This window comes from Octodon degus, unplaced genomic scaffold (genome assembly GCF_000260255.1).
Source record: "Octodon degus isolate 3935 unplaced genomic scaffold, OctDeg1.0 scaffold00246, whole genome shotgun sequence".
NCBI classification, from domain to species: Eukaryota; Metazoa; Chordata; class Mammalia; order Rodentia; family Octodontidae; genus Octodon; species Octodon degus.
The window spans coordinates 2,148,604-2,173,591 of NW_004524822.1; the positions used below are offsets into that span (position 1 = coordinate 2,148,604).

The window sequence follows — 24,988 nt, forward strand, 5'->3', positions numbered from 1 at the left end:
CCGCCAGCTCGCTACTTTAATAGCAAAGCAAGCAGTAAATAGTTGAAATTACAAATCACCTCAAATTTCTTTAGTTCTTCCTTGGCAACTGTATAGAGCACCCCAGAAGAGCTGGGAAAAGCAGCTGTCCTTTCTGAAACCTTTAGCCAGTCTTCAAAACGAGAATAGTCATCCAGAAACTTCTGCCACAGTCGCCATGTCTCTTCAATTCTGTGGCAGGAAAGGAAAGAACAGACTCACATTATTAAAGGCTGCTTGTATTCCAGAGCCAGTCGGAGGCCAGGGATGGGATTAAGAGTGCCCAAATAAGCAACTGCAGTGCCAAACAATAACTGGGCCTTGAGCCAAGTTGACCAGAGAGAGAGACAACTGTTGGAGCTAAAATAAAACAGATTAAAAACAAAAACAAAAAAAAAACATGCTCTGCAGTTCTGAGTTTGGAGTTAGTCAAACTGAATATTCTAAGCACATAACATGGGTTGCTTCGGATATCTGTAAGGAAGTCTAGCAAAGCCTTATACTGATGGAAGTACCCAGGCAGAGGTCTCACTGAAAGAAAACTGCTGTCCAACACCAGTGCTCCCTGGACAAAAATCAACCAGTAAAAGCAAGGCAAATATCAAGCTCTCAAGAATCACCAGAAAGTCCAATGATTTTCTGATGCAGGTCATTATGATTTTAGAATTATCCATCATGACTTTTTGCCACATTAAATTTGAAAAGGCTAAAAGATGAATAATATGCCTTTTATAACTATTCAAACTTTAATAAAGGAATGCTGCACTTTAAGAACCATGACTTCTGCAGTGTTATACCTATTTAGCTAGAGCATATTTTATTTTATTTTACTTTTGTGGCAGAACCAGGGATTGAACTCAGGCACCAGGCAAGTGCTTATTCTACTGAGCCGTCTCTCTGGCCCCAAGAACATATTTTAATTTTTTCTATTTTTTATTTAACCTGTTTGGTCAGACATCACTTAGCTTGTTTCATTTGCATGTTACCATTATATGGAAACTTAGTTTTCTAACTACATGAAGATGAAGGCATGTTTGGGAAGCTGAGGCTATTTTTGGACACTATGGCCCAAGGGAAACACTGAACAAAGGATGCTTAGGTATTTATTTTTCCCTTTCGGTCTTTCCTTTTCCCTAACAGAACATTCCAGCTCACTTGAGTCTCCTTTCCATGGACATTGCACAGATGTTTCTCCACCGCCGGTCCAGGTTTCGCGTTGCCTGCTGGATGGAGTCACACTCGGCATCGGTGGCACAAGCGTCGCAGTCGTGCAGCAGGACTTCACACAGGTTGAGCACAGAGGCGACTCCCGTGCTGTGCTTCTCAATGTCTCTCTGAAGCTCCTGAGGAAACAGTGTGCATTTCTTTCAGAAAGTTCATGTATACAAGTGGGAGAAACTGCAGCAGCGATCACTGACTGACAAGGAGGTAGGCTACACCTTGACATGTGTCTCACTTTCTTCAACGCATGAAGTCTCTTGAGCCTTGTTTATGAAATCCAGCAAGCTCAAAGATATACTTCAAGAAAATGGATCTAGAAATATTTCAGTTACATATGCAGTGCCAAACTATAAACTGAACAAATATAAAAGACTACACTGAGTAAAACTGTTTTCTTTAATGATTAAAAAATGAGAGGCCAGCCAAATAGCTCAGCGGGTTAAAGCACCTACAAGCAGGCACAGGGCAGGGGCCAGGGGTTTGATCCCTGCGCCTGTCATACCAGCCCTGCTCCTGGCACATGCTGAGATGTCAGTTGAGACTGGGTGTGGGGCATGTGCCTATAATCCCAGCTCTTGAGAGGCTGTAACTAGGCGGATCACTATGAGTCCGATCTAGTAGTGAGACCCTGAACACCTTGCAAACCCTTCCCTAAAATACAAAAAAAAAAAAAAAAAGAATCTTGCTCTAACTCCTTTACAGATACATTACTTCCATTCCAATTGATTAATTAATAAAGATTCAACATTTATCTATAAAGATCTGCAAGTTTTGCTAAACAGTGAATTCCAGTAACACTAAAAAGCACCATGGCTTAAGGGAATTTGGTTCAATATCAGGCAGGATCTCCTAACTATTAGTTTCCTCAGAGTACACTTGTAGATGTAGCACAGAAACAAAAAGCTTGAAAGAGAAAGAAATGGAATTTTTCCTAACATATATGCACGGAATCTTCATAGTAACTATTTCTTCCATTAAACTTTTCTATAGTGGTCCTGGAAAGTTTCCTGAAGACTCATCTTTTAAAAGACTTGGTCACAGCCTTTTAATGCAGCACCATTGGGAAGTGATGCAACCTTTGCTAGGAAGGAAACTAGTTGACAAACTGGGGTCATCAGGGCCCTGGCCTGCCCATTTTCCCCTTTCTCGTGTCCCAGGAACCATGAGGTAAAGGCCCTGTAAACCGTGCTGCCTTAAGCCCCAAGCAACGGATCAAATAACCACGAACCACAACTGCTAAAGCTGTGAGTCAAAACAAACTCTTCCTCTTTGCATAAAGGTATTAGCTGCATTTTGCTGTATTATCTGTATTTTGCTGCAGTGACAGAAGCTTACATTATAAGATTCTAACTGAATTTACTTGAAGTAAACATTCTGTTATTAAAAGAAAGCCCTACTATTAGGGTTTTGTTGTTGTTTGTTTTTTTTTGTTTTGTTTTGTTTTTTGCTTGTCCTATCCATCGGTGTCCTTAACACTTTTTCTTTTTTTTTTTTTTTTTTTTTCTGTGCAATTCTTGAGTTTGCCTAGCTTATTTCTCTTGGTGTAATAATTCCTCAATTTATGCACATAGGTAGAATTTGTACTGCATTGATTTTTTCTATTAATTTTATTGAGAAAAAAGTAGCAAAGAGACAGTTTCAAAACAGGTTAGTAGGCCAGTGACAATAATTGATACATTGCATATTGTTCTTTGTAGTATTCATAGTACAAGATGCAGACATGATATATTGTCTAAACACTACTAGTTCAAAACTGTCTTCTCATTGAACTAAGAGAAAGTAGCTATATATCTATATCTATATATATTCACTACAAAATGGTCCTTCATTTATATCTCCTTTTTTGTTTACTTTTGTCAGAGATGGGTATTCCACTGCCATTTATACATTGTAGGTGCATGAATTATTTTGCTGAATAATTTTCAGTCTACTGAAAATTATAGTCTACAATAGTAGTGGATTATCCACATGAGATAGCAATGTGTAATACTAGGGTCATGCTTAGAATCCCTGTCATTCTGGTCTTCTAAAAGTGTACTGCTTCTAATGTCATATCAATTACTGCTATACTCTCTCTCAAGTAAATGTTTGTTTAAAAAAAGGCAATAAATGAAAATAAGACATAAGAAAAAAAGTCATAGGACTGTTCTGCTACAACACTGTATATGGTTAAATCTCTAAATTTCTGTGTAAAAATATGTAATTGTTTATTTTTATTTTTGAAAAAAAAATTTTCTTCAAATTCTGTAGGGATTTAAAATTTAACATATCAATGCTTGATAGAAAATATCTGTTCCATGTTACATGTAGATGTTTGATATTCAGACAGATAGTGAAGTTAAGCTCAACTGCCTATGTTATAGGGTAATAATAACATTAAGCTTTTCTTCTGGAAGGTTAACAACTTAAGTTTGCCAACCAAAAATTAGAGAAAAAGAAGGGCTACAAGGACAGCCAACATTTTGGCCATAGCTAGCCATTCAAGGTCAATGAGGACTCAGGACATAAGAGAACCTGTACTGTAACATCCTATAACTCAGTGGTGTCCCAAATTTTCTGATCAAGGAGATTATAGGCCACAGAGGAAAGTGATTGATGATGTAGAGTGTGCCTAAAGAGAGCCACATGGAGAGAGAACATTATCTCAGGATTTCACAGAGAGCAAATTGGTCAAGCAATGGCTGTGACTCATCCACATGGCTGACACTGACAAAAGATCTACAAACTGCAGTATAAGGTTTCAGGTAAATCCTGAGAGGATTTGATTGACCATGTCAGACAGAAAAGTTACATTTCTCATTACATAGGTCTTGCTTTAACTTGGTCTTAACTGTCCAACAGACAAGTATAAAAATGAGATATAAAAAGTAAAGCCATATTAAATGCTGAGCTGTAAAAGGCTCAAGCCAACAACTTCTGACATTGTACTGCATTGCTTTGCCTTTAATTTTTATCCTTAACACCATGTTTCAAGTCTGTGAAAAGACTGAATTACTGTCAGGTATAGTAAGAGTACCTTTGATCAAATTTTGGATATTTTATAAACTAGATGTTAGAAGATAAAGACTTAAATTATTTCTATTTTAGTAATCTTTTCAAAGGTTTAATAAAACTTGTCTTGCTTATGAGCATGGGTCTAACAAGGAATTGTTCATTTTAAAGTACAAAATGTTACAAAAATGAAAGATAAGGAAAAAGAAAAGTCTATGGACAAGATCACAAAATAAATCCAAGGAAGAAGCACAAGGACACACATCTGAGAGAAGCGTTAAGAACCCGAACATCAGCCATGAATTTAACACATAGTATGTTGGTACCATTTCCTCAAACACTTAAATTGTCTTAAGATCCATCTATCCTAAGGCTTGAAAGGTTTTCCAATGATATATGAGTACTTTAACATGGATAAAGATTTTAGTCTCAACTTTAATCTCAATTAATAATACAGCCTTGAATCACTGTATAATGTCTCTTATTAATTTATTTTTTAATTATAACACAGAGAAGTTGACAAAATGTTTCCTAAACTTACCTGCCCAACTAAATCTTTAAAAATTAAATACACTGAGAAGAGAAACACAGAAAAGCTCTGGGTAGGGAAGAAGAAGCAAATTCATTTCTTATCCATTTAATACATCCACTCATGTATTTGTTAGAATTTTTCCCTTTTGGAGGCAGCTAGTGTTCTGTCTTTTACAACAAGGATTCCATGGCAGGTAAGCTCAGTTGTCAATTTCACTGACTTGGGAGCTCCGAAGGGGTGAGAAGAGCAGTCTTCTGGTGAGTCTGGGTGGGCATCGAGGCGTGAGCCAAGGTCTCCATGTGGGCTCTGGCCCCTTCCTCTCTGGCACTGTTCTGCTCTTTGTGCCCTGGCCTCTGCGCAGTAAGTGGGTTTGCTCTACCACATCCTTCTGCCATGATGCTTTTGACTTGGAGGCAGCTCACCGGGAGCTAATACTGCTGAGACTGTGAGCCTTTCTTTAAGGTGTGGGTATCAGGGAGTTTACCCAAATGATGGGCAGCTGACCAATACAGATCCCAAGTGGCACAACCTTTTGTCTTTTTTTATTTTAGGGAACGGTCTACAGGGTGTTTGGGGTCTCACTACTAGATCAGATTAGTAGCGATCCACCTCTTTACAGCTTCCCAAGAGCTGGGATTACAGGCATGTGTTACCACGCCCAGTCTCAATGGCCAACTCAGTGTGCCCTGGGGACAGGGCCGGCATGGCAGGCCTGGGGATCGAACCCCCAGCCCCTGCACCTGCTTGCAGACTCTTTAATCTGCTGAGCTATTTGGCTGGCCCGGCACAACTTTTCACAGAGTACGTTTTTGAAGTTTTTCTGGAAAGGAACTTAGAGCAAACACAGTATCATTATAAAGCAATGCAGCACCCATTTGCTTTGTGCTAGGCACTGTGCTCATGGCTTTTCTCCTTAATTTGTGCAAGCACTGATTGTCGCATGCATTTAGACTATTAAGGTTCTATAAATTAGGAATTTGAAGGTAAAAAAATGATTAGTTTGCTTTAGTTCATTCAGAGAAGTGGTGAGCCCAGGATTCGTTTATTTTATTTATTTATTTTTTTGTATTTTTAGTACAGGGTCTCACTACACAGATCGGACTTGTAGTGATCCTCCTGTTTACAGCCTCCCAAGCACTGGGATTACAGGCACGCGCCACCATGCTCCATCCCAGTTGCCACCTCAGCGCCCCCCAGGGGTAGGGCCAGCCAGGGATTGAACACTGGTCACTGAGCCTGCCTAAGCAGGCGCATTAGTCCGCTAAGCTATCTGGCCAGCCCCCGAGCCTAGGATTTGAACCCAGAAAGTCTTTCCTTTTAATCATTGGCATATCCGATTTGATTTGAAACTGTCTCATTGCTGTTTATCAATAAAATTTTGGAAAAAAAATCATTGGCATATAATTTTTGAACAATAATTTAAAATGTAATTTAAAAGATATATACACGTGTATTAACATATTAAAAAGTAAAGACATGACTAGAAGACATCTCACGAAGCAGGACCCTTGCCACTCATGACTCCTCTCTGCCAGAGGCAGCCCTTCTGTCTTGGGGAGCTCTTTCTTCTGCTGCTTACGTCTGCATTTCTAAGCAGGGTGATTATACAGATGGTTATTCATTTTTAAAAATTTTAGACATTGTTGACTCTTTCCTAGCAGAGAAGGAATAGACTTTGTCATGGATCACTGGGCTCCAGTGACTGCTTCAGCATAATTTACAGTTAGAACAACAGTCATTGATTCCGTGGTTCCAGTTATTTAATATTTTTCACATCTCAGCATGCTATGGTTGTATTTCTTTTCTTACAAAAGACTTCAATTTTTTTGTAATTAATCTCTCTCTTCTCTCTCTCCCCCCCTTTCTGTCTCTCAAATTTATGTTATTGCTTCTTGTCTTTCTTCTATAGAACTAAGTCTCTTCCGGCACAATTAAGGCTCTTGGGTGGTCGAGCGCCCCAGAAGCCTCCCTCCTCGGGGACCTGCCCCTGCTCCAACCTGGCCTGCGCTCGATGGCTGCACGGTGACCGTCACCAGGAGCCCCGCTTCCCATTCATCTGGGCAGTTCCCTTTCTAAAATTCTAGTTTCGATTACCACACATGAATTCTGTACATACTGCTGGGGCTCAGTATGGTACTTCAGCACATGCCTATGGTGTGCACTGATCGAATTCTACCCCCCTTTCCATATCCTCCTCCCATCTCAGCCTCTGCAAATCACTAATCTATATTCAAATCCACTTTTCTCCCCCAATTTCCAAATAAAACAGAGAACGTGCAGTATTTTTTCTGTTTCGGACTTATTTCACTTAACGTAATGTTTTCTACTCCCACTGGCTTACTGCAAACAACAGGATTTCATTCATCGTTATGGTTGAATAACATGCCAATTTCCTTTCTCCTGAATTGAATATTATTCTTCCTACCATGTTAGCTGTTAGAAAAATGGGTGTAGAGGAGGTAAACTTTTTCTATGTTAAGTTATATAATACAAAAATCCTAAAAATTAAGAAAGTTTTCATTCTTTCCAAAGAAAGTATTCTGCCATCTTCTAGACTTTATTTTTGTTTTGGAGAAATGAGGCCTTTTGTGCCCTGGAAACCTTAGACATTATCTCATTATCTCTCTCATTTTGGCAAAATTATAATGTGGCGTCCCTGGAGTGGTTTTGTTTGGTTTGAACTTTTCCTGGGCACTTGAGATCTGCTCACCTCCCCATCTTTAACATATTGACTCCAGTACGTTAAGGGATTCATTTTTAATTTGGGATTTTTTTAAATACTACTACTTGATAGCTTTGTTTCTATCTTTAAAATTCTTTTTGGGGATTACGTTGAATAACTGACCTGCATTTTGAAATGCCTGTATTCATCTTTTAATAGTATTCTAATTCTGTCCTAGTTTTCATTTATTTGCTTTTTTGTTTCACTTTGTGGAAAATTTCCAACTGTGAAAGTTTTTTTTTTTTTTTTTTAAATTGCATCCCTTTTCTTAAACCAAAAAATCTGCTTTTTAATAACTATTTTTCTCTTTCTATAGTGTTTCCTTTTATTTACCTCCCCCCATTTATTTTTATTTATTCTCTCATGGCGAAAGAATTCTTAAGTAGTGGAGGTTCCTGCCTACTCACATAGCTGAGAACAAGGCAGAGCTGGGGAGTAATTCAAGGCTAGACTGCTTGCCTAGCATGCACAAGGCCTTGTGTTCAGGTCCTGGCAATGCAGGGAGAGGGGAAAGCCTTAGGACTGAGTCAGTCACTGAATGCTGTGTACTAATGCGTGTGACCCAGGAGGCATTCCGGAGAAAAGCTGAGTGGGAGTCCTTGCTGGGTTGGTTCCCTTAAGGATGGCCACCTGAGGGTATTTACCTCATCCAGTCTGTTTCTCCACAGAGACCACACCCACTTCAGGTTGTGCACTAAGCTACTGACTTTATGGGAGACAGGCTGAAGGAGTGAGCTGGCAGGCAGACTTTGGCCCAGAGCCGTTCCCCTCATCTCCCCATCTTTAATATACTGACTCCAGCCCTAAGGGTGTGTGATCTCCAAACACAAAATCATCCTGCTTCGCCTTCTCCAGACAGTGTTTCTCTGGTCTGCTGCCAGAGTGAGCGTCGCAGAGCCACCTGGCCTTGTGGGCCATGGAGGATCTGCCAGTCTATCCACTCCTGACTCTACCTCTGAAGCAACAACGTGATTCACTTTTGCCTCATCTCACTTTTCTGAGCCTTAGAACTTTCTACAGGAACTAACTTTCTCCATTCTCCATTTCGCTAAAGCCCTCTGTATTCCTCTGGCCACTGTCTATTGTGCAAAGTTCAAGCGGATGTCACTCAGCTCTAACGTGTTTTTGTTCTCTTTTCTTTGCCATCGTGGGTTTTGGCTTTTTGTCCCTTCTTTACTATGATTTCATTGGAGATTCTGTAGTAGGTGGATTCTGCAGTAGCACTGGATCAATTTGCCATATTTAAGTAGCTACTGTATTGATTTGTGTACATTTGTTGAAGTACAATATGGGCCACTAGCAGTGTAAGTCTTATCGCTGATATACATGGTCGCCATCATTGTTATGCTCCCCAGGAGAATTTGGGGAGCCTCACAGTGCGACTGCCAAAATCTCAAACAGACGTATCTTTCAAAGAATTTCAATCTTAAAAAAAATTCAGTTCAATGCCAATTTTAATATTTAAATTCAACATCTACAACTGTATTTTCACACCTATTCTCATCAACTTAAATTATCTTTAAAATTTTAGTGCATTTTTATTTTTTTTTATTTATTTTTTTTGGTGGAACCGGGGATTGAACTCAGATCCTTGCGTTTGCCAGTCAAGCACTTATCCTACTGAGCCATCTCCCTGGCCCCAAATAAACCTTTTTTCCAGAATAGTTTCTTTTCTCTTCTTCTTTTTTTTTTTTTGCGGAACCGGGGATTGAAATCACGCGCTTGTGCTTGCCAGAGAAGCGCTTATTCCACTGAGCCATCTCCCAGGCCCCCTGCACTAAATATTTTGTAGAATTTTAAAAATAGGTGATTTTTACAAGTTATAGTGTTTCTAAATTAAGCAATGTAGCTGCAATGGCCTAAATATAATGAAAGAAGCCACAGTCTGGTTAGAATTTTCCAAGACAACCTGAAGACGTGGAGTAAAAAGACTTCTTATGAGGAGTTTATGGTGTGCAGTCCTGGCAATTAGAGTCTGATATGCTTAATCATCTGTATGTCTTTTTAGTCATCTTTCTTTGCTCCGTTTGGTTGCACATTGTGTCTGATGGACTGTACATGACATGTACCGTCACTGCTGTATACAGAAGGAAGAAATTTCAGTGGTGCTCTGAACATCATGTAATTCTTCTTTTAGAACAAATTTTTTAAATTTTAAAAATACTAAATGCTGGGACTGGGGATATGGCTCAGTAGAATAAGTGCTTGCCTGGTAAATGCAAAGGCCTGAGTTCAATCCCCGGTTACACACACACACACACACACAAAAAAAAAAAAAGGAAAGAAAAGGTAAAATACCAAATGCTACATGCAGAATAAAGAGCTCCACTACCATAGACTTAAAAAAAAAAAAAACTAATCCATAAACAAACAATCTGATGATTTTTGATATATATCACTGAGACTCAGCCTTACCTCTGTCTTAGAATGGCTTCTGGGAGGACTAATGACACTGGCACTATGAAGGCATAAGTGTCTTTCCAAGAGTGAGCTGCAGTGGCATGAATCGATTGCCCCCAACACTTCCCCACACAATGCCTCCGTCTCCTCCAGTCAGACCTCACTTCTGCTTGGAGTTCCATCTTGAGTCCCCAACCCAACCTAACCCAACTCAACCCATTTTCCAGACTAGGAACAGAGTTCTTCCTTTCACTGTTTTCAGTTTTACCTGCTGCTCGTTGAGCTTCCTCTGTATTTCTTCAGAGTCGCAGGAATCATAGACGATGGGCTTGGCCAGTTCTGACTCAATGTGGGCGAGCCAGGTCCTTAGGCTGCTCATGTTCTTATCAAGCTGCTGCACAGCCACGAGAGTCTCCTTGAGCTTCTTGACCCTGAGAGAGGAGCCAAACAGCCCGTGTCAGAATAGCCGGTGCACGTCGCCCTTGTGCACAGGACTGGATGCTACGTCTGATGCTAAATTGCCTTAGTCCACCCCAGCTCCGCCAGTTCCTGGTTGCAGTACCTTTCTGTGTCTGTTTCCTCATCGACAAATGGGGGATTTTATAAAGCATTTGTGAGATGTCAATGAGTGGGATAACGCAGGGTACATTCAGTAAGTCTTAACAACTGTTGTGCTCACCACAGCCACGATGCTGACAGAAATGCCACGGTTGTCATGAATATGATCTCCACAAAAACCATAATTTAGGGGCCAGGGAGATGGCTCAGTGGAATAAGCGCCTCCCTGGCAAGTGCAAGGTCTTGAGTTCAATCCCCCGTACAAAATAACAACAGAAAAAAATCCAACAGACTATTATCAAAGACTATGCACCCATAGTTCTGATATTGACCAAATATAATTTTGGCACTGGTAGGTTGTCTTTTAGTACTTTTTGAGTTGAAAATCAATTACAGAAGAAAACACATTTCAAATGAACTATCAAGCTATGGGGGTGAGGTTCAGGGTGAAGCCTTTGCCTGGCATTGGTGAATTCCTGAGCTCAATCAACAACAATCAAAAAAAAAAAGTTTTCTAGAAAGGAGATAAGTGACAGTGATATATTACGCTTGTCCAGGCAACTTGAATTTGGCTAATGAAAAATCATGTGATGGATCATCTTGACTATCAATTTGATTGGTTAAAAGACACTTCAGAGATCAGCAAAGCACACCTCTTGGAGTGTCTGGGAGAGTCAAGGCCCATCTCCTTGCACTCCTTCCCCGGAGTGCACAGCTCCCACGGAGTGAGGAGCCCTGCTCCACCACACCCTTCCTCCATGATATTCCTGCCTTGGAACCAGCTAACCACAGACTGAAACCTCTGAACCTACGACCCAAAATCAACCTCTCCTCCTTAAATTGTGGGTGTTGAGGATTTTACCCCAGCAATGGAAAAGCTGATTGATACAGATTCCATTAAGAGTAAGTAAAGACCCATTGGGCTCGTAAGCAACAGAGGACAGAGATGAGCTCTATGACCACCCAATTTTCTACTTTCAGCCCTTTGTGTAACATCATGACTCAAAACAGCTCCCTCCACCAGACATCCATTTTCTTTAAGACTGTCACATATCTAACAATTATGTGGAATGTTAGGTGTGGGGTGCTGAGACAATAAAGTTAAATAAGACAATTATTTTCCTGAAATTCACTATCTGTCTGGAATGTACGTAATGAAATGTAACAGGATATGGTAAAAACTGAACTAAAGAAATGTGCCAAGTCTCCGGTTCATAACTAGAGAGAGATCAATTTTATTTGGTCATGTTGAAATAACACATCTCTCATTTGTTCACTGAGTATTCGGTTCTTTCTATATTCTGTCTATAAACATTTATGGTGCTGGAAGACATGGGGCTAAGGATGGAAATGTGGCAAAAACTGAAGTTTTATCCTTGTCAGGGGGCGGTGTATGCCATGATGGAAGAGAAATGGAGCAGCAACATTTGAGCTGCATCTTGAGCAGTGGATGTGAGCCCAGAAAAGGACTTCTGGCAAGGAAACAGTAGAAAAGCAGAGACGGAGAGAGAATGGGAAAGAGAAGCCAAAGACCTAGAACACGGTGGGAGGAAAGAAGGCTGGGGGCTGGAGTAAAACGATAAAGATATTTAAGGACAAGGTAGTTTTTTATTCTGCTTTAAGGCTAATAGAGACTCTGCTGAGATTTATTAGAAGAGAAATGATAAGATCAGTTCTGATTTCTGAGTGTCAGCAAGCTTGACACAAAGATGTCGTGGGAACCAGCTCAAGAAAGCCAACAAAATTATCCAACAGTTTATATCAAAAGCCTGAGCCTGGAAACAGTGGGATGAGAAGCAAGGGCCAAATTACAAAGCTCACAGTTGACATGAGAAGAATTTGAAAACGATGTGCTTTGCATTTGGGTGATAAGCTGGATGCTACAGGAGGACAAGCAAATTCTTGGAATTAATTTAGGGTATGATGTCCCCAGGGACCACATAGAAACATAAGGACATGTAGTTGTAAGGTCCAGAAGTGAAAAAGGGAATTTTATACTATCAGTTTAAGCTGGTTGGCATGGAGTTGAAGTCCTACGAACAAATGAATGTCAACCCAAGGGAGAATGAATTTGAAAAGGCTGGTTAGAAAAGGAGGAACCCAACTGAGAAAATAATCAGAAAGGAAGGACTAGGCAAGTGTAACATAGCCTGAGGGCGAGGAGTTCAAGAAGGAGTGCTATTTGGTGATCTGAAGGCCGCCTTTGCAGAAGCATCAGGTTGCGTCTGTACATGAAGAGTCCTAGACCCCAATCCAGCCATGCTGGATCTTCATGCCAAGAGATGTGGACAAAGAATTTGCATTTTTAACAAGCGCTGCAAGTGACCCATGTGAAGGGTTAAATTTGTGCACCTATTGTCAGCTACAAAACAGAGCAGGACTGTTTGATGAGGCCTGAACAGAGGATCCCAAGTCTGGCGAGTAGAAGGACCCTGCAGAGCTTGAGTTGTTTATAAAGAGTGCTGGCAACAAAATGCATTTAGCCTAAGTAAACACCATGGTAATAAAAGGTAGCTCATTATTTTAAGAAAGTAGACAATGAAGTTGAGTAAATGAGGGCTAGAATATCTAGAAAATTTACATTCAAGAAAATGTTGTATTTTTGTTTAATATAATTTATTGTGGTAATGTAGCTTGTTTAGAATAGCCTTATTGGGGCTGGGGAGATGGCTCAGTAGGATAAGTGCTTGACTGGCAAACGCAAGGATCTGAGTGCAATCCCCGGTTCCACCAAAAAAAACGAACAAACAAACAAAAAGAATGGTGGGTAGAATAGCCTTATGTTTGTAGCCTTAAGTCAAAGGCAGAAGGAAAAGGAGAAAAACAGCAGATGAATCCAGAGGCAAAGATTCAGGGGAGCCCAGCATCAAGGGCTCAAGAGCAAGGCCAGCTAAGTCAGTCCTGCAACAGTTTTGGCATTGAGGGAAGGGTGTGAGCAGGTGTTTGGGAGGGGTAGAGTAGTATTTCTCAGCTCTGTTATTATGAAATAATCGAAAATATTGATTATGAATGCGTGGGAAGCCTACCATGGTGGAATGTGCACAGATTTCTCTAACAAGGAGACAGAAGTATGGTGATGAGACCTGTGACCAACGATTTCCGATTCAGTCCTTATTTAGAATGCAGTTCTACCTTTAGATCTGTTGGTTTTGGAAACATGGTCACCTCACTGTCATTTCTCTTAATATAAGTATACAGTACATAAGCAAAGAAAACCTCAACAAAAGAGTGTCATTTTGACCCAAATGGAGAGGTATCCTCTTGAAGAAATGTCAAGACTAATGCTATTTTTAAGACTTTAGGGATGTTGTGTGTTTAAAGGTGACAGAAAGAGATAGAATTGTGTGATAGAATGTCCTCATAGAAGCAACAACTCACACCCAGAGTCGCCAGGCATCCCTGGCTTCATGTGCTAAGATGTAAAATACAAGATTCCTAGGCTGGGGTACAGAATCCCCTGGGGTGCTTGCACCCACCATGCTCCAATGACATGCCTTCTCTCTTCCCGCTTCATATAATTCTGACACACACCCTTGATCAAGGGCCATTGTTCTAAAGAAAATGCCTTCCAGTCCAAGTACTTGGGATATTTGGTTTGTTTTTAGTTCACTGTCATTGATATCATCACTTCTACTACAGTTTCAATAAGGCATTTCTCTCTGAGATGAAGATGTCATTATGCGGTGACACAATCACTTTTCCTCGTGATTTTCCTTAAAGAAATATCATTCAGCTGTTTTATAAATGCTTTTCATTACGGTCAAGTATTAGCAATAACAATCTGTTTTTGATTTATCATAATTAATAATACACTATTGTTAATAATAGTTTCACAATATGTAATATAACGTCATTATTAATTTCCTATTTTTGCTTTAAAATTCTGTACCCTTTTTTCTGTTTTCTGTTTTTTTGTTTTAGTCTTTGTTCCCATTATTTGTTTTGTGTTTTTTCCTCTTTAAAATAAAATTTAAAAAAAAGGATACAAAGGAAAGATCATTTTGTATTTATATATACAAAATAGTTAGGATAAATATGCAGTTACTTTCGCTTAATTCAATGAGAAGTAAGAGGTGTACTAATAGTGTTTGGACAGGAAATCCTGTCTGCTTCTTGTACTATGAATAACCACTAAAAAGATAACAATGGACAATGTATTAATTATCAAAACCGTCCTATTAATCAGCTTTGAAACTGTAAAAATAAATAAATAAAAATGGGCAATACACTTGAAAAAAAATTTAATAAATGGTTTCAGTTTGTAAAAGTACATATGTATATAATCTTATAACTGTTTTAGAAAAATATGTATTTAGAAGAATTATTTTTATATTCCACAATATACTATATTGATAAGGAAGGAAAATGTGTTGCCACATTCATTATGACTCATAACTTCACTCAAAGCAAGAACAATTAGCATTGTAAGCACAAACTGTACCCAGTTCTTGGACGCTTCATGGAATCACCTTTAACAATAGTTCCAAGAACTTTCATATGCAACCCACTCATACTTCTCTCATTCATAAGACAAAATTGGATAGCAGTCAATGAATTACAGTTTTAGAAAGGCTGCTGGGTGCAAATCTCAGGGAGTACATTCTGCGAATGACTATGGCATGAACATCAACTTGGAATTTAATGGAGCCCTGGCCATAGTGCCCTCGATTGAAAGGTCAATCTACACTCAGTGGTCCCACTGGGACAGGCAGAAAAATGGCACATAACACTGAGATGTCTGCCATGATTTTACTCTTTTAAAAATGCCCTCTGAGTGACACCTCCCACTTGACCAGCTTCCTGTTTGCAGATTTGGTAGGGTCTGATTGCTGACTATACTTTGGAATGGAATTTTATTGCAACTTCATAATATGATTGAGGTTCACCAGAGGTCAGAGTACTTGTTTCCTCCTTATCCTTGTTTTAACTTTCTGGTTTTATTTATGGACAAGTTGGCCTCGTCTAACCTAAGTTCATTGAAAAGTTGGAACTGTGAATTCCTGCATTTGGATTTTCCCTCCCCCTGCCATGCTAAACTCAATGTTTTGTACAACATTGGACATTATTTAAATGCTTCCTAACCAGGAACAATTAGGATAATTAGTACAATAGTTTGCTTAGTTAACATTTTAATTAAAATTGATATTAAGTGTCTACTTCTTTCCTTTAGGTTCAACATTTGCAAATGGTCTATTTATCACTCCTCTTCTTGGTTCAAAAACCACAAATCTGACCAAAAGATCCCAAACACAAAGGGATATGAATAAATATGGTTCCACTGGACTGTCTATACCAGCAAAATAAATTACAGGATTTATAACACTGAATAATATTGCATGAGTTCCAAGTCAAAGTGGTTAGTGTATGATACATCAAGGGCACTGTGACATGGAAATGCTTGTTCATATAGTCCATTAGGAAAAAGTTCCCTTCTCAACCTAAGGTATAAATTTAGTAAAGGCAGTGGGAGTGGACATTTAAGTAGGTCTCTTTTATCGGGATTTAAAAGTTGTCATATACTACAAATAGCAAACTATCTTGTTTTCTGGGGGAACCAATGTAGGCTGGGAGGAGGTGGGCAATGAAGGCCCTGTATACTTGCTTGGTGCAGGCACCAACAAGAACTCATGTGAACCCAGAAAGAATATGTTACTACTGTCTATTACCAAGAAAGTGTTATCCAGGTGGCCAGACCACATGTATTTAATATTCAGGGTGGGGAGGAGCTGAAATTTCAATATTGGCTGACATTAAGGGCTTTTCAGTGTGATTGGTTGATGATGTTGCCTATTCCACAAAGGAGTAGAGGGTAGAAATACTGTAAAAGATTTGTTGAATGAAGAATTTCTGTAAGGTTCAGAAAAAAAAATTGGTATTTGTAGGTCAGGAATCACAGGTTAAATGCCTCCTTCCTTCCATTATTTCTTTAAAGGAAAATCCTTGGTTAAAGTGACACAAGGGGTTAGGGAGCTAGCTTGGCGGTCCAAGTGCCTGACTGCCAAGCTGAGTACAATGAGTAGGCAACCACAACCAGGTGTAATCCCCATGCTGGGGAGGCTGAAACAGGAGGATCACTATGAGTCTGACTTGCGTAGTGAGAGCCTGTACCAAATACATAAAATGAAAAAATAAATAATGTCACAATATTTTAATTATCTATCATTGCAAGAAGTTGGAGCGGCATTGCTTTTGATAGCATCCAAGATTACAATTCAAAATAGATGCTCGCAGATGTGAGCCAGCCCAGCAAAACTTTAAGTCCTTGCATGTCATGGTTCTCTGTTCATAGGCCAGTGTGTGTCTCAGGCACCTTGCCTTTGTTGGGAGGGATCTGTTGAGTCTAATATCAACACTGTCACATGAATATATATATATATATATATATATATATATATATATATATTCTCTGTCTTCCTTCCTCCCTCTCTCCCTCAATATTTTATGCATACATCACTCCCTTCAAATTTATTCAGTATATCCATAATCCCCCAAAAAACAAAAACCTGAATTCTAAATACCATAGAACCAAGAATACCATCTGTGAACCCTATTCATCTATATGCATTTATTGGGGGATAAACATGATGAAAGAAATACATTTTTAAAAATTAAAAGAAAAAATTTTGTCCTGTTATTCTTAAAGGGGGAAGACACTCTAAGAATTAAATATTTGCATCATGCACTAGTTACTACTTGAGATACAAATGTGTACATTTAAATCATCTATTTCATAAGATTTGTATTAGCAAGTGGACAAAATTAATTGATAGACACAAACAAAAGCAGTCTTTACACAAAATCCTGTAGGCCTCTGAATTCTGATTCTTATTAAAGAGAAAGTTTTGGCTATGAGCTGTAGACTGCCTAAGGCTGAGTTTGAGTTTGATCAAAAAAACCATCCTATAAGTAGCAGGCAATAGCCTCGCTGGTCTTTTGCTCAGTCTCCTTCCTGTGTCGCAGCCTCTCTCCATAGCCATTGCCCCTCACATGACAACTGGAATATCAAGTCAGAATAAAGCTTTTAGCCTTTCCAGCCAGCCACACATGCCCAGCAGATGAACTAAACAGCAAACCAACAAATAACTCTTTAGAGTCCATGACCGACAATCTCCTAACACCAGTCACTTTCACCGAACGATGCAAAAACAACTCAGGATTAAACCGTCTGACGTCTATGCTCCAACCCCACGTAACCCGAAAGCTATGTGCCATGACAGAAACTCAAGGAGACGCCTGCCTGGTGACATCGCAGTTGCAGTCTGGGAGGTCTGCGTCCACACTGGAGTCCTCTGTCATCCTGAGGGCACGCAAGTCCTCCACCAGCACCATGAAGCTTCCGCTTGCAAAAGGTAGGGTCTGCAGAGCAGAAGGTTATATCCCGAGTGGGGATGAAAGTTTCCTGTTCTCTGTGTAGAGAAGTTTGAAAAGGCTCACGCCAGACAAATGGTGGAAGTCTCTGCCTGATAACATGACACTGAGTGGTGACAAGTGGTCATGTTTCTAAATAAAACCTACATTCATTAACATGTGCCAGGCTTGAGCTCCTGGAATGTAGGCCACAAGGGTAAGAAGGGGAACAAGCTCAGTGTAATCTGCTGGGAGGAGGCGGCTACAAGTCTAAAGAAAGGATCTCAAAAATAATGCCAGCTGCAGATGCTCCACCCTTTTGGAAGGACAAACTTGCTGGCTTTTTGTGACACTGGAAAGGCTACTTGAGAAAGACAAACCACGCATGTGTACACGAACCAGCTAAAGCTCCACAAGAACAGCAAGTTGGAGCAGCATAAGGGAGCAACTTCTCTTTTTCTTCAGTTCAGTCTGCCAGCCCACTGGTGTAAGTAGGACTGCCACAGATCATCTGGGCAATGGGAGGGGAAAGAGAGGCTGCAGGAAAGCACTCAGGATGTCCTTTGGGAAGACTATTTTAGTATGAACAAAAATGAAGAAATGCTAGTCTTTCCTTTTCATGTTGAAAATGCTTGTCTTATTAAAAATAATGATGTAAGTAATCCTAGCGCTTGGGAGGCAGAGGCAGGAAACCCACAAGTTCAACAATATGTATAGTGAGATCCTGTCTCAAAAAATAAAAAAACAAGCAAACAAGAGCAAAAGGAAATTTTAAAAAGGGGGGAAAGAAAGGAAAAAAGAAAAAAAAAAAAGAGAAGAAAAGGAGAAAAGGAAAAAAAATGATGATGTAGGTGATTAACAGCATGTTTATTTATTTATTTATTTTTCTTTTTGGCAGAACTGGGGATTGAACTCAGGCCCTTGCGCTTGCCAGGGAAGCGCTTATTCCACTGAGCCATCTCCCTGGCCCCAAACAGCATATTTATTTTAATTAACCCCTAGGAAGAATGTATGCAATGTGTTAATTATTGAAACTGTCCTACCAATTTGATCTGAAACTGTCTCATTGCTATTTGTTTATCAATAAAATTATGGGAAAAAAAAAGTTACTTCAAAAAAAAAAGGTAAGTTTTCAAGTCTATTCATTTGCTTGGTGGGTTCCAGTTAACTTTTCTTTATGTAAATTTCATGAGTTTCCAAATTTTCTTCACAAAGCATATAAGAAATATAAAAAATATCAGAGGCACACAGCAACTTATGTTCTGCTTCAGTGAATCAGTGTGGCAAACGTTGGCAGTGGGGAGAGTTCTGGATGAACCTGACTCACTGAATGTAGCATCGCAGCTGGCAGTTTATAGCTGAAGACAGGTGTAGGAGAGTCCCACAGCCTCAGTCCCAGTAAACAAGGAAAGGGAAAGCAAATGTGGTGGCCAGGTGTCTTGGGAGAAGCAAAACAGAACCCGGGCTTCCGATGTGGTGTTAAACAGCACGGCAAGTCAGTGATCAGTATGTTATCTGATCTAATTCTTAAAGAGGTAATTAGAAATGGAATGATATCTGTGTGAGACGAGGCCCTACAGAAATGGGCCTGTGGATGGGCGTCTAAGCGACTATCACGCAAAGCCTGTGTACCTTGTATGGCCATCACTGATTAAATCTTATTGTGTCTTTCCAGAAAGTAAATTAAGTAACCTCAAGAAATACTGGGACAGGCCAGCCAGACAGCTTGGAGGACTAAAATGCCTGCTTAGGCAGACGCAGGGACCGGGTTTCGATCCCCAGCGTGCCATGCCAGCCCCGCCCCTGTGGTGTGCTAGAAGGCGATTGAGACTAGGCGAGGCAGAGCATGCCTGTAATCCTAGCGCTAGGGAGGCTGAAAACAGGAGAATCACTAAGAGTCCAAGCTGTGTAGTGAAACCCTGTACAAAATACATAAAAAAAAAAAAAAAAAGAAATACTGGAAATACTGCTGCAGTACTGTCGTGAAAAACATTTTAAAAACTGAGAGACATTCATTCCACTTTTGTTTCAGTATCAAAAGAAATAATCTCTGCTTGAGTTAGACATTCTTCGATGACTTCCTCACAGAAGAAAATAGTGTTTTCAAACATGGCATGCAGAACTGTGGTGTCACACGTACAAAGGGCACTATTTCATGCGCATAGGACAGCTAAGGACAGCGACTGAGATTTACAAAACACTGTGGGGTGGCTCCCAGGGGCTATAATTCAGGGGCACTGGCAATATTCCATGTCTCCTACCTGCTATGATGAGGGACACCTACATAAATATTAAAGAATTTATGCATTCATTCCTTGAAATATCAACCCCATACCACATTCAGTATTTTTTTTTTTTTTCTTTTTAGTGCTGGAGATGGAACGCAAAGCCTTGCACGTGCTAGCTAGGTAAGCATCCTACACTAAGTCACACCGCCACCCAGGCACTTGTGCTTGTGATCCACCATCAGCACGTGGGATGAGGCTGCCTGACCTCACGGAGCTTGCATTGCAACGGGAAGCCAAGCGGACCTACAAGCAAGCAACCACTTAGTCATTCCCTCCTTTTATAGCAAATAACAGTGCTGCATTCAATCACAGCAGAATCTGTATTGCTCCTGAAGACTTTCATATCTTCTTTTATAGTATCTTGCCTGCTAATCCCTTTTATTTACACCGGCTTCTGCAATACAGACTGACTGTAACCTACCTCTCAGGTATGAGGAAATACCATAGCTGCTATTAAGGCTAAGCACAAAATTACAACAACAAAGCAGCTTATTTTTATATCTAAGTACCATGGGTGGCAATTATCAGCTTTAGACTTACATGCGCTAACCAAACATCTAACAGGATGTGACGCCACTATTTTGTGGGTTTTTTTGCATTTTCTGTTTGCTATGGTAGACAAGCAGCTTCTGAAGTCCTGAAATAAAACACTTTCTCTTGAGAATGGATATTATTTGGGTATGATTCTTTCTCAGCTATCTGCAAGCAACACTAGATTTGCAAACCAAGAAAAATTTTAAAGTTAATGAAAGTGCCCTTTAGGAGAACAGAATGAACATTTTTCAGAATGGTGGGATAACACAGGCAGGAAGCAAGCAATTTATTGGGTTATTTTTAGCTGCAATAAATGGGGGGCAGAAAAGGCCTTGAAGCTCTGTGTGCGTGTGTCCTGCTGAGCTGGGTCCCTCTTTACCTGGCTGCGATGAGATCCAGGAGGTGCTGCCAGCGGTCATTAACCTTTCCCAGCTTGTACTCAATCTCAGAGGCTTTGCTCTCGTGGCTGGCTCTGGCGAGTCGTTCTCCCATTTGCTGGAGCTGTATTTTGTTCTCTTGGGCAACAGCAATTTCCTCCTGGTAATCCTGAGTAATAAATAGCAATCACAGAGGTCAGAAAGCATATTCATTCAACTACTCTAGACACATGGAAATTATAGTTTTCCACTGGTTGGAGGTAGTTCGGGTCTGAGGACCACTAGGTGAAAATCAGCACACATGCATGAGAATTAGTGGTGTGTCCCTAATATTTTCAGTATGCATGCTTTTAGTCTGGATTAAGTTTTTCAAAATTGATTGATTGATTGTGGTCCTGGGGCACTATAGCCTTTACACTGAGTTCTACTCGCAGCTACCACCCAACCTTTAACTCTGAGTCTTTTAAATTACGAACTTGCACAAGCTTGGCTCAAACTGCAACTGTCTGGAATCACCCTCCCAGACTGATGGGATTATAGGTATGTGTCACCTACAACCAGCTCAGATTAATTTTTATGTAGATATTCTTAGCGGGATAAGGAGGTGCCTTCTGTGCACTCAACGTGGGCATTAAAGCAATAGAGTGCATAGATACAAAGCTCAAAGAGCTTCATAGTGGGAAAGCACACTTTATTCCTCAATCACTAACCTGATTATATGTTTAGAATCAATCCTCATAGAATTAGTTGGCAGAAAGCTTATGATACAACCATTTCTACTTCTTTTCAGAATGAATAAGACCATAATTCGTTCCTTTGAAAAAAATGAACTGAATTTTGAGTTCTTTAAAAAAAAAATTATTACAGCATTTGCAATATGTACTGTTTACATTCTTGTGAGGATTTGGTATATAACACATTTTAATTTCACTTTTCATCTTTTATTTATTTATTTGGTACAGGGTCTCTCTACACAACTCAGACTTTTGATCCTCCTGTCTCAGCGTCCCTGGCACTGGTAGGGTACAGGCGTGTACTACCCTGCCCAGTTTCAGGGCCCGCACAATGTGCCTGAGGTTCTTCATGGCATGCAGTAGTGAGGACTGAACTCAGGTCCTCGCTCTTCTAGGCAGGTGTTTACACTGCCGAGGTATCTCTGTAGCCACCTCGTTTGATTTTCCTTCCTTCCTTCCTTCCTTCCTTCCTTCCTTCCTTCCTTCCTTCCTTCCTTCCTTCCTTCCCTCCCTCCCTCCCTCCCTCCCTCCCTTCCTTCCTTCCTTCCTTCCTTCCCTCCTTCCTTCCTTCTTTCCTTCCTTCCTTCCTTCCTTCATCTCTTGTTCTCCTTCCCAAGATCAACCTCCCAATTTCCCATTATTTATCTTCCATTTTGCTGTGCTTTATAATTTAGGGTTCTAATACAAAAGAAGTCATGTGATATTTATGTTTGTGCGTCTGATGTATCTCACCTAACATCATGTCTTGAGCTGCTCCCATTTTCCTACAAATAATTTAAGTTTATCTTCGTGGCAGAGCAGAGCCCAATTATGTGCAAATAACACATTTTCTTTATCCGTGTGTTGATGGATGCCTAGGCTGCCTCCAAGATTTAGTTAATATGAAGCGCGCTACTATAAACATAGCTACGCATGTGTCAGTGTAATACGACTGTTTTGGAGAGAAAATTTCAGCTTAATTTACCCTGAGTATTTTTCTTGTAGCTCCTCTCTAGTGATTATTTTGTCTCTTTAAAAATTGCAACAGAAAAAATAAGAGAAAAAAAATGCATATGATTTCAGCTACAAAGGTAGCAGATAATCTGCTTCCTCATAAATTGAAAGTATTCTATAATATTTTGTATACAAAGCAGAACTTCTCAAGCAAGTCTATTTCATGTCTGAAAGATAAACTAGAACCATATAGTGTTCTTCCAACAAGGAAGTGATTGTGAAGCCATCCGTGCCCACGCAAGGGCACGGAAGTGTGCTGTAGCGTGGAGACCAGAGCCACCGGGCTCACTCACCTTCTTGAGCTTCTCTATCATCTCCTCAATGAGAATGTCTCCATTCTGAGATACTTTGCTTTCCATCTGGGTCAGCCACTCACAGAGCTCCTTGTTCTTTTCGCTGAACACTGCCCATTCATTCAGTCTTTCACCCACTTGCTGCCGCCTCAAGGAGACCTGGAAAGTGGGAGAGCATGCACAAGGTAGTGACCGAGGACCTTAGACTCCAGGAGAGCAGCTATAGCCTGACGTGTGGGGGAACTAACACGAGCAATGGTTGTGCATCCCATGATGCCACTGTGGCCTGAAGTATAGAACTGGCCATGAATTGCAAGTGGGAGATGTTCAACCCTAGTTTGTTTTCTGAAGATCTATCTGCATGTTCAAATGTTGAAGGTTCTCCACCAAACAGTTGCTTCAGCCTACCGCAGATGCATGATCAGTGAATATACTAGGGTTAAAACAAAAGGGGAGGAAAAGAAAGGAAGGAGGAAGGAAAAAAAGAATTGGAAAAAGAAAGGTACAAGTAGGGAAGGAAGGGGAAGAGGAAGGAAAGAAAGAAAATGAAGTAAGCCTCAGATATCTAGTGTGGCTCAGGAGGGTCTCCTGAAGGGGAGGGTATGATTCTGGAGTTGGTCTAGCCAGATGAATTTACTTGGGGTAAGTTCCTGTTACTTTACTACTCTTCATTGAAAAAATTATTTAGTTTTACTTATTTCCTTTCTTTTTTGGCATATCCACTTTATTGGGACAAAATTCCCATATATCAGGTAGTTCATCTGCTTTAGAGCAGGCACGTCAGTGGTGTTTAGTACACTAGGAGAGTCACATAGCCACCACCACCGTCAATTTTGCAACATTTTTGTCCCCTTCCTACTCCAGAAATAACCTCGTAGCCATCACTAGCCACTCTTTCCTCTCCCTGCCTACCTCCTGCTCCTGTCACTATGCATTTGCCTGTTCTGGATACTGCACATGAGTGGAATTCTTCAGTATGTGGACTTTCGTGACTGCCTTCTTTTAAAGGTTCATCCATGCTTCAGCATGTTTTGGTAGTTTATTCCTTTTTATGCTGAACATATTTCATTACCTGGTTACAGAGTGTTTCATTTATCCTTTCATCCATTCACAGACATTTGGATCAATTCCATTTTCATATACTATAAATAAACTTTTAGGCACAAGTGTTTGTGGGACATATTTTCTTCTCTCTCTCTCTCTCTCTCTCTCTCTCTCTCTCTCTCTCTCTCCATTTATATATTTGGTACAGGGTCTCACTATGCAGAGCTTGGACTCATAATGATCCTCCTGTTTTCAGCATCCCCAGTGCTGGGATTACAGGCATGCACCATGAAGCCTGGACTTGGTAGCCAGCTCAGCACAGCCTGCGGGAGGGGCCCCGCGCAGCATGTGGAAATGGGGATCAACCCCTGGTCCCTTTGCTTGCCAAAGCAGGTGCTTAGTCCGCTGAGCTATCTCCCCTGCCCTCATTTCTCTTATGATTCATATCTAGGCGTGTAGCTGCTGAGTCTCATGGTAGCACCACAGACGTCCCTGAGGTAGCTGCACCATCTCACATGTTCACCAGCAGCACAGCTCTGTGCTTCTTCACCCTTATTTATACCTCCTATTGCCTGTCTTTTTGGTCATAGCTGTGCTAGTGAGAAAGAAGCACTAGCTCACTGCGGTTCTGATCTGCGCTTTCCTAATGACTCACTAAGATGGCAATTTTCTCATATGTTTCTTTTTTTTTTTCAAAGTTTTATTGATAAATAGATAGTAATGAGACAGTTTCAACAAATAATACACTGCATATATTCTTCTTAGTGGTTAATTGTTGTATAAGATGCAGACTTGTGATCCTATTTACAAACACCATTAGAACAAATCATTCTATTCATTAAGAGAATGCAACTATGTATCTATCCCAACCACTTTGAATACACAGATACAAAATAGACATTCATAGCTATACCCCATTTCTTTAAGTTCCATTAT

At 40.3% G+C, this 24,988-nt stretch overlaps 1 protein-coding gene and 1 long non-coding RNA gene across 2 annotated transcripts in view; one reads left to right on the forward strand and one right to left on the reverse strand.

The window, feature by feature from the left end:
• Syne1 (spectrin repeat containing nuclear envelope protein 1) overlaps window positions 1-24,988 on the reverse strand; it is a 564,055-nt gene that overhangs the window by 31,307 nt on the left and 507,760 nt on the right. Inside the window, 5 exon segments of the mRNA XM_023706255.1 lie at window positions 60-210; window positions 1,174-1,361; window positions 10,153-10,315; window positions 20,991-21,157; window positions 23,009-23,167. Coding sequence (XP_023562023.1) covers window positions 60-210; window positions 1,174-1,361; window positions 10,153-10,315; window positions 20,991-21,157; window positions 23,009-23,167 — 828 coding nt within the window.
• On the forward strand, window positions 17,787-20,509 carry LOC111813954. The gene is made up of 2 exons (XR_002819066.1): window positions 17,787-18,276; window positions 20,158-20,509. It is a non-coding gene; the product is annotated as an uncharacterized LOC111813954 (long non-coding RNA).